At 38.2% G+C, this 11207-nt stretch overlaps 1 protein-coding gene across 1 annotated transcript; it reads right to left on the bottom strand.

Moving 5' to 3' along the window:
• Positions 1–1890: 1890 nt before the first annotated feature.
• Positions 1891–9916, bottom strand: LOC140227619 (carboxypeptidase B-like). The gene is made up of 10 exons (XM_072308036.1): positions 9831–9916; positions 9013–9100; positions 6824–7081; positions 5989–6090; positions 5587–5703; positions 4942–5055; positions 3690–3789; positions 3050–3267; positions 2772–2856; positions 1891–2120 (listed from the first exon to the last, which is right to left on the bottom strand). Exons 1-10 carry the CDS (start codon positions 9914–9916, stop codon positions 1891–1893), a joined length of 1398 nt encoding a protein of 465 aa, XP_072164137.1.
• Between the last annotated feature and the right edge of the window lie 1291 nt (positions 9917–11207).

The following is an 11207-nucleotide window of genomic DNA, read 5'->3' as shown; positions in this document are numbered from 1 at the left end:
GCGACCGCCAGCGCCGCGCTAATATTGTGATTGTTTACTCATTGTGGAAAAGTCATTTTAGCGGCTTTTAATATCTTTCTTTTGGACAAATTGAGTGATTCAGACATATTGATTTACTTTGAAAGCTTCAAAGGAAGGATCAGGAAAACACATTATGCAGTTGTTGGGTGCACAAATAACAGAAAAAATGGAAGTGGAAGCTGCACGGCAGTGTATGAAATTCAGACACCGCTGACGCATGATAAATTAAGGCAAAATTAAAGACAATTAAGTGAAATACAACGGTATAAAAATGCACATATTTCGAAACAAACTATGTCTACTAGATTCTCTATTCAATTAGGTTATCACTGCATATTCGTAAAATATGTTGTTCATCTTAGAAGACAAGTTTAGGTCAAAGAATTTGATAATTTACTATTTTTTTTTAATCCTTGGTGTCCTACTTGCCAAAATTAGAATACACTTCCTGGATAGACTATATTATTATGACAAACATTTTACAGCCTACACTACGGCTAAATAAATGTTTCAAGATGCGTTAAATTCTTATATTGTTTTCACTTCTTCAATGTTCAGGCCATAGGCCTATTCAGTATTCAATTTGGACCTGGAACTCTGAATTTGACTTTTGATAAAGTGATACTTATAAATTCTAAACCATGGATGGTGGCAAACCACTTTAGTAGATTATAATATTAATTAGGCGTTAGCGTGATGTTATGCAAGGTTACTTCGACCTAGTAAAACAGTAGAAGTTTTGGTTGTAGACATCAGGCGACGTACTCGTAACTTAAGTTTAGGCATATACGGCCTAGAAACGCCTAGATTTATATTCCGTCTGGTTTACTTAGTTAGGCTTGCCTGAAGTTATCAACAACCGAAAATGATATAGGATGTAGGGTTCTAGAAGTCATTAGGTCTAGATCTAGTCTGGACTCTTGCCTAGATTTCTAGACAAGATCTAACGATAGACAGATTCTACCCTGCTGGCCCGACACTCCCGAGTAAAGGCAAAAAAGCCTGCCCTAAAAAGGTTAACTGATAGCTTGCAATTTATTGCGCCATATCTAGCTCAAGATTCTTATTCATTATTTGTATTTAATTATATCAGTTAACTTGTCAACAGCCTAGGCTTATTAGCAAGACGTCTGCCTGTGCCTAGCAATAATTCTCCCCAGCGGTTTTTATTCTCTTACACAAATGTAAATATACGGGGCTTACACGCGAGTACCCAAGTCATCGCCAAAGAAATAGAGTCCACAAACATTCACGGATCGTACCGATATTTACCTTGAAATTCAAGTTTTGGCTACAGCCGTATGTCCTCTACCCATTCGCTCATAGTCGGTATAGTTGTTTAATTTTATTTATTTTTAATTAGCTAGCGAAAAAAATGTAGACTTTAGTTGTCACAAAGCCAGTAGCGTCGATCGCTGCCAGCGCCAGAGATAGCTAGCTGGCCGGCTGGCGCCGGGTGGTAAAAGAATTGGTTGCCGCTGGCATGCACCCTTGCCACGCAATCAGGGCGCTTGCCGACCCGGCCTGTTTGGCCCCCAGTTATGGCGTCGCCTTAAGAGGGCGCACTTCCATGAACAGTCGCTTGAATCGGTCTATATACTTTATAAAGTATGTATATATATATATAGAACAAGAAAGTGTGCAAAACCGACAAACGTGCACGAAAAAAAAAATAAACCAAAATTAATTCAAATCAAGACCCCATACCCCACAATGGTCACGCGATGGAAGGCAACAACTTATTCTTTCTACTCCTATATATGCAATCAATTAATTTATGAAAAGACAAGTAGCATGCACGTGTATGTGAACAAAGTCAGTCGGATTAATGAAAACAAACTCCTTTGGCATTGAAACAGCGAACTCGTCTTATGCAATGAACCCAAGCTCACGGAGGATGTAGTCACCCATCGCACGCACACCGGCGTACATTTCTTCCCCGACCTCCTGAATCTGAGATGCGGGGAGGAGAAAGCCATACTGGCCCCTGTCGCGGAGTTCGACGGTGTAGGAGTACTTTGCCCCGAGACCGCCACTCAACCTGTTCGAAGGGTCGTAAGGCACGTAGCCCCAGTCCTTGCTGGACCCTGCGGCTTCATCTGATAATGCAAAAGATGTTATACCAGCCTTTTCACTACTTCGTAACTGCAGTCTCATAAAGATGACAGCGATGATGATAATGATGATAAGAATAATGAGTGTTTTTAATGATAATGATAATGATGATAGAAAATTATGTCATAGTGAAAATCGTTTTTCATCACGTAGTTAATGGTCAAAGACATGAACAACGACATTGTCACCCCGTTCACTGGGGTTAAAACCTGTCCCCAGTATACTCCCAGGAGAGTTTACAAGCTATAAACTATAGTTTATGCCAGAGCCATGTAGTCTCATTAACGATATGTACCGAATCCATACATAACAATTTGGTAATCAGGAAAGACGTTCAAAATCATAAACATTCTCGTTGAAAGCGCAGTGCGCAATCCACGAGATCACCTGACGTCTCTACACCCTTGCACTAAATTAACATTTTTCGGATTTATCCGATTAATTGAACTCTCAATTTCGATTGAAGTCACAGCTAATGCTTACAATGATGCTATAGTTGGTATTTTTTTGACAGGAAAATAAAGAGACATAGGACTTATAGTCTTTACAAGACGTCGTATCATTCTAAGATCCCTTGAGTTGCACATTGGTAGAGCTGCAAAGATCAAAATCCATTGTTCTTATGTCACACTTACTGAGAAGCTCAATGGAAGACCCGCTTCGAAATACAGTCCCATGAACGTCAAATATCGCTTGAGCGGCTGCGTTGGCCATGATCATCTACGAAAACGAAAAAATAAACATACATTTATTACCTAGATCCCAGAGAAAACAATCAACCACAATCACAATAAAACCGACGATTACATTGAACACATACATACACACACACACGCACACACACATACACGACAACAACAACAACAACAACAACAACAAAATAAAGCAAGATTCGCTTCCTCATAGTTGTTACCATATCATCGTAGTCCGGCGGATTTGGCGCCCACGCGGAGTATGACCACGGCGAGAGGAAGTACTGGCCGTAGCTGTGCCAGTCCAAGAATATATGGAAATCCTGTCCTCCGGCTTTCAGATTGCGAAGGTAGTCTACTACCCCTGCCACCTCCACTTCGGAGAGAGCCTCCGGTCCGTGATAGATGTTAGAGCAGGGGAACGGACTTGTGCCATTACCTTTTCGTCGGCGGTTGAGACAAACATAGAACGAAGCCGACTTAAAAATGCCTAGCCCAAGCATGCATGGCATGGAACGTGCAAAGATGGACCCCAACCCCGCCCCTCTGGCTTAACTTTGGCTTAAAGCCTTCCGTATCATGCAGCAGCCGCGAATTCTGCGTAGGTTCATTGACCGCTCCCCTTTTGCAAACCGTTGGAAGGCTGCTGCATCCTAAGTTTTGGCTAGAAAGTTATGAGCAGAAGTCATTTTTCTGCATTTTCTTCCAAAAAGAGCATGGTAACATTTCGACTTTGTTTTGCTTATGCAACCTTATTCTCTGTTACCAAGGAAGGTGAAATCCTGCGTTCTTTTCAAAAATGAAATAAAATTTGATTCGAATTGAATTGAATTGAATTGAAAGAAATCGATTAAATCTTACCACCAAACCCAAACGGCCAGTTGCGATTCGGATCAGCTCCCTTACAACCACTGTTTGTGTCGCCAAAATTATCAGACCTTGTCTTGCGCCACAGACGGTCCTGTCCAAAAAAGATAGTATTAAAGAAAAGCAGAGAGAATTGAAATGAATATTCAGTTATTTGAAGAATGCAAATTTCGATAACAAGGCTTCGTATAGGCACACTTTATCAAATCGTTTGTAGACAAACAACTTACTAACCACACTGAAATTAAAATAATACCTTGATACGTATGCTTTCACTTTTTGTGCTTTGTCGTCAGGTACAACCATGTAAGTCACCAAACCTGTGCCCAAGTACAGCAATATTACCGCATCTCCAATGACTTTAAGTTAGTATAAAGGAGCAAAACGTCGACTGTTCTGGCTCATTATCCAGAGCACGACATTCTGTTTACTTTATTCATGGACCTAATACACATGGACATTCATCGTATCGTTAATTAATTCATGCATCCGTACATCTCAAAAGCGCCACAAAGACATTTTTATCATGCTTCATTGCTTTGATCCCATGATCGTCACCGCCAGCAAGCCGGGAGAAGAACAAGACAGAGATTCGAGAAATCTTAAACTATATGCGCAGAAGAAAATAACTCACAAAAATCAAGATAAGTGAATGTGAAGTTGTGGTGTATGTTAGGAAATCATACATCAAACAATTTCGCTTGGGAGAAGCAGGCAGTTTTTAAATGAAAGCTAACATTTTGGCAGAATGATTGTCATTTGTGATCTCAATATTTCACTTTTCCACAGCTTATTCCAGAGCAAAAATGGACGGTAATGGTAGAAAACAAGTATATCTCATGCGTGTGAGAAAATGTGCGAATCAGCAATTACCCATCTTTTGTTACAAAATTTGTCATGATCTCAGGTTTTCTGCTCCTCATCATCATGTATTTATTCATCCTCATGTATTTATTCAAAGACATTTCCGTCTGAAAAAAGGCACATAAGCGAAACAAGACTGAAATGAGGGAAAAGATTCTTTTGTTAGTGACGATACATGATCACACAATCGTTATTGTCCATGACACCTGAATGTACTCATTAAGATACACATAATTAGGTGTCGGCGACGATCACTGCATCAAAGAAAGACTGCAGTGAACAGTCTATGTATATTAGCTCCATGTCTTATTACACAGCATGATAGTACAATGACATTAAATATGATAAGTTATTCATTTTGCTTCACAAATCATGTACTTGCCTGAGTCCAAGTGTAAATGTAGCCGTCAGCGTTTAGGGAAGGAGTGATGTACCAGTCCATGTTATCGAACATTTGCACAGCCAAATCATCTCCATTTTCGTAGTCTTCAAGTAACTGTGAAGTGGAATGAATGGGAAATAAATAGATGAGCGTATATTTATCTTTCTAAATAATATGTGTGTGTATGTGTGTGTGTGTGCGTGTGTGTCTTTGAGATGTGACGCGTTGGCGAAGCGAGCCTAATGGGACCTAAATGTTAGTGAGGGAACATTGATGAAAATAAAAATGTAATTAGAAGAACGAAATGTACACAAATAGAGTCCCTCGCCCATTAATCAGTATTATTCCACAGGATTATACATCAATATTTACTAATTAAAAGAAAGGAGAAGGCAACTTTCTTTGTAAAGTTTTTAAAATGTCATTCTAGTGCTGTAAGATCTAAGGTCTATTACTACGGATGTTGTTTTATATTCTATAACAGTTTGAAGATGATGACAAGCGTGAATCTACCATGTTGGCAAAATAGAAAAAAAAAAGTCTCTTTGAAAAATCAAAAGACCCTATCCGCCTGCGCACTCAGTGAATATATAGTTCATGATAGTCATACTTGTGGCGCCCAAGTGACGAAATGAGGTAGTTTACCTTCGCAGTAAACCACATGACGGTAGCTGGTGATATCCATTCCCGAGCGTGAATCCCGCCTTGGAACCAGACCGCTGGGGGCGGTGTTGCGCCCGGCTGGCTGTTCCTGCCTCGTATCTGGTGGATTTCAAAACAGTCAAAGTAAGTAGAGCCACCAAAGACACAATCTCACAATACCTCATCATTTACGGTGGACACACACATAGAATCGTTTCATTAGTGATAACAAACATAACGAAAAACAAATAAATACATAAACAAACTATCTAACAACAGCAAAAGAATATGATGACTAAAATCATCCAACAAACACTGCAGCGTCCACACAGCCTGCCATAGAAGTGTATAGTTTCACTGTCATGACGATAGTATCATACACAAACTTGCATGTATAGTATTTACCCGGAAGCTGTTGACTTCACGGCCCTCGTAGGTGCGGGTCACAACGAAAGGAGATGTAATGTCATTGTACTTTGCCACGATGTCGGCAACCCATTGCTGGATCTGCGTCGTTGTAAGCGATAAAACAAACATAGTTGTTAGTATTATTAAAATCAAGCATTCGGCATTTTAAATTCAATCACAACAACAATTCGAGACACAAATTATCGATGGTATCCGAACGAAGTTGAATCAAGGGAAATAATGCATACGAATAACTGTGTCATCATGGCAAAGACAAATATGAACAACACTTTTACGAGATGCAAGTATTTCAAGAATTCCACGATGTCTGGTGAGAAAAATGTACGATGAAGTCTGAGATACGTTGACGTAATAGTTTGATCGGGTTTTCCAAGGCAAAAAAAAAAATAGTTATCTAATCTGTTCTGCAAACCTTACGCATGAATGACCATTCTTAATTCTTGTATGGACGAAAAACAAGCAAACAAACAAACAAACGAACAAATCGAATATTGCCAAACTTTGCAAGGAATCATGCAAGATACAAGATAGGAATAATTTTGAAGGAATATTCGATATGTTTAAAGAAGATATAAAACGAAGCACATTGACGGGTTTAGACTTTGTTAGACTTGAACATCAGTCATGGCAATACGATAAGCTGCAACATGGCCAGATGTTTAACATAGAAACACATTTGCGGCATATTGAGAAAAAGAGGACAGTCATCAAAATCTAAAAGCAGTAACCTCATGACTGGTTTCATGATTATAAACATTTCATATCGAAATAATGATATAGATATTACTTTGACGATATTTTGTATTCGCACCTCGTCGTATGTGTGGTAATTCGTGTAGTCAAAATCCTCGAGCGAACTGACTCCCGGGGACACTTTGCGTGCTTTGCGCCTCTCAAGATTCTCCGCCATCTGGCTGGCAATCAGACCACCCACATCAGAAATTATGACGTCAATGTCGAGGTTGAGTGACGTCAGCATATACCGCACGTGATTGAAAAGCATAGGAGGCACCATGATGTCGACTGGCCGGTTCACCGACGAGGGAGTTGCTTCCCGCCAAAAGTCGATCTTGGCAGGTTTTCATGAAAAACAAAAATTCGATATGTTCATAGGCCTCATATTTCTGTCAATCTTAAACGTAAAAAAAAAAAGAAGAAATAGGATTACATATATACACATATATTACTTTCTGATCATATTTACAAAAGATATAGATATACATATGTGTATACATATATAACTCTCTAATTATATTTACAAAAGCCATGGCAGAAGAGTATCTTAAAAGAAAGCAATTCCATCGACGATGTACGTCCTTCACACGAAAAAGTAAGTATATTTTTATTGGTATCTGTTCGCAATGAACATGCCACATTTGAGGCACAGAGACATCAAACCCATACGAAAAACACGAACAGATGTTGCATTAAGGTTGGAATTCAGTGGTAAACAGGAACAATTCTATTTGTGGATGAGTGTGATAAAGATAGAATTAACCCTTAGCAATGGAAGTGTGTCCGGAGCAACTTCATATATTAAAAAGGAAGGCATTAAATTCTGATATGTGGATAAGGGTCAATTTATCGCAAAAGAGAAAAAAAAAACTGCCCGTGAATAATTAGAGTTTATCTCCAATATTCCAGAGAAGTATGCAAACTTGTTTTGTTGGCAATTTACAATAGGTTGTGGTCGTCTGAAAATGTGACTTCCAGGCAGAAATCTTAATCTTTCGTCTTTTATGACAAGTACAAACCCCTAATTCAAAACGTGCTAACCTTTACGTGTCGATATTGTGTATGTTGTCTCTCTGTATCATGTGACTTTAAAACTGCAAATGCTCTGCATTCTACCCATTGCGTTATAATTATTTAGACGGTTTTTTAATCCAAAAATGAAAAAAAGGTGCGTACTAACGAACCATATTTCGTTTAAGGCTCAGCAAACCTTCGGAATACTGAACCTTATCTCATTTTCGCACTAATGAACCTTTGGTTCAACGATTCTTTCATTTTTTAATTAACGTACCTTTGGAATAACGAACTGTAACCATCATAGCGGTTTGATCAAGAAATCCCACTTTGCTCATGCCCTCAAATCGAGGACGCAATAATGTCGTATATCCAAATTTATATAGTCACTGAAAGAGGAATGTGTGATGTTATGGACACGGACACGCAACCAAAGGTGAAATAAATCAAGATAAAACTTCATGGGCTGAATTCAATCAAAATCTTGAAAAGAGTAAAGGAAAACAATGATTGTTGTAAATAAAAGTTTTATCCTTTCTCCTCAGAAAGCAGTGATTAACATTGTATTTATAATGTGGAAGTTTAATGACAGGACGATTTCACCCAAGGATTTCACATTTCATTTCTGTTACATATAAGAGAATCAATCATATCCTGCACGTCATATCATTCTATAAATTGCAAAGTCGTAAATAAGGAGTTTAAAATTCTTAGTGTAACTTAAATTTCAGTTAAACTGTGTCGGAATGGAAATCATATGTATATATATATATATATATATATATATATATATATATTTTTTTTTTTTTTTTTTTTAGGTGAAGACATCACGTCCTCATGTAAATGCATAATACAAACGGAACCAACATCATTTTTTTTTTTAAAGAAAAAGAAAACGTAACATTGCGATTTCTTCACTTCTTTCAATTAAACTTAGTTGCTGGTATTTTTGTCTCATGCTTCATTTCATTTGGCAACTAATGAAACAAGAGGTGCCTGTAGGCAGTCACCAATCGGAATGAGTTCCCTGCCCAGGACTATCGGCAACGAGTCCAAAATGCCTTGCCTATATATGATAGAGGCCAAACTGATGTAGTCAGGGGCGGATACTCATAATTAATAGTCCGCCGGGTACGAATATCCAGAGTCACGACAAATCCTCTTTGTAACCATTTTGTTTCTTTGATACCATTTCTTTTCAAAGAGTAACATGCTTAAGTATTTTTTTTTATTATTAACACATGAGCTCACCAGATCCAGACCGTCTAAACCATGATCGAACTTCATTAAACTTTTGACTTGGTAGATCGTCGAAGGGATGACTCTCCACACCTGGTATCTGAAAAAAAAAACACAAACAAAAAGAGAGTACAGTAAGTGACCTTACTTTGTAAGATGTTACATTGTGCTTACCTTGTTATAAGTTCATGTGTGATATTGTTTGTTTGCTTTCATTTCCGTACAATTTAGTCAAAGGTATAAATACACAATATAGAAATCGAAAGAAAAAAAGTACGACTGCTGAATATGGATCTTGTGAGCAGTTACTGAATATCAGTGATGTGAGATACGAATTACAACGATATTTGATGTGATGACGACAATAATGTTTATGATTAAGTTTGATAAATACTTTAGGTGTAACATAAAGACAACGTACAGCATATGTCCCTGTCTGCCCTGTGTTGATTAATAGGGTAGTAAGGGCGTTGCGGACAAGGTGTTTTGCTCAAATAGAAATAATTCCCCATATCACTTTACCTCAGGGCGGTAGCCTTCAGAATATCACCGATGTAAAAAAAAAAAGAACAAGCAAACAAAAAACAAAAACAAACAAACAAACAAACAAACAAAACAAAACAAAAACAACGCAGGAACCCCCCCCCAAACGCTACAAACATGATGTCCCAAGCAAACAAATTTGTGTGCAGACAATGCATCTCCATTCATTACATCCCTCTCAAAGTCAGGTGCACATCGAAATAATATACAGTAGGCCCTACATGTCAAACTTTTTTTTTTGTTAAATCAAAACGAATTCAAAAACATAGAGAAAAGTAAAGTCCTACCCGTCATAATTACGACCGTTGACAGGGGCTGATAATGAAGAAGATCCGAGGAGTAAAAAGACCAGAGTCTTTAAGACGAGGTCCATCTTTGCAGCTCAACTCAATTTCCTACGTGCTACTTGGTAGGTACTGGAGTGAGCAATGAATGAGTAATGACTCGAAGACTGGTTACCAATTCCTTGCTTCAAGTTTCAAGTTAAGTGGGGAAGATTTAAAGTTTACAGTAGGAGGGACGAATGGAGAGAGAGAGAGAGGGAGAGAGGAGCGATAATGGATTATGATAATGGCAGAAAATACCCGTATCATGTACACTAACGCGTCATGCACATTTTGTTTTTGACATTTTCTCTCAAGCGATTCTGTAAGAAGAAGAAAAAGAAAGAAAGAAAAAAAGTAAATCATCGGATTTAGCTATGGCCTATCCGAAAAGCAATAATTTATTATCTACAATCAGTAAACAGCTTAGTGGTGGCTGTTCGTTTCACATGGTGCTGGATAAGTACTTGCCATAATTAATGACCTTTAATGGTGAGAAACGTGCCACTTGCTCCTACCGGGGAACGCCGTATTTGTAGAATTTTATCAACTTCAGTTATCAACTTACGCGTTAAACTTTGAACCGAGTTTACCTCATTAAGATATAAGTGTAATGTGTGGAAAATACGTTAGAATGCGTCACATCTTCCACGACGGACAGCTGACACTGCAATGGTGTATTTTGGCGTGCTCCCGAGCAAACTGATAGAAACCATCTACTAATCCATGAAAAAAGTAAACAAAACATCGCAAAGTGTTCCTCAGGGTGGGATTTCACGGAGCACGCGAACGATTTGCGAAGGACGCAAATGGCAAAATCCAACATTCGGAAAAGTTTTTCTCCGAATGTTTTCCGACAATGAAGCCGAAAAATATTCTTGCGCAATTTGTGCGAAGTTCCCACGACGTATGTGCGAATGTCGTGTGTATCACTGCTAAAGTACAGCATGTTACGTACACGAAGAACACGCGACGGAAATGCGAACAACGAAAAATTGTCCATAATCATTTGAGAAAATGTACCCGAGGAGAGGTGGAAGCTGTCTTGAGTTGATTTTTTTTTCTTTCCTCTATTTCTCCTTTCTTGTTCTCTCATTTTTCTATCGTGTGCTTGCCTACATTTTTTCCCTAGGACCTATCTCCACTAGTAAAGCATTTGATTTGTTTTTTCAGTTCCTCCAACACATAATCTCTATAGTTCAAATGAAATTTTGCATACTTTAGATTAACATTTAGTGTATTCTGCAATTTTTTTTGTATATCAAACATTTCTTTCTCTTTGTTAGTCTTTAATTTCTTTTGTTACTGTAGTTTTTAATAATTGTTTGATGTTTAGATGTA

This window comes from Diadema setosum, chromosome 4 (assembly GCF_964275005.1).
Source record: "Diadema setosum chromosome 4, eeDiaSeto1, whole genome shotgun sequence".
Taxonomy (NCBI): domain Eukaryota; kingdom Metazoa; phylum Echinodermata; class Echinoidea; order Diadematoida; family Diadematidae; genus Diadema; species Diadema setosum.
Note: the sequence above shows the minus strand (reverse complement) of the source record. Positions and strands in the feature narration are given on the sequence as shown.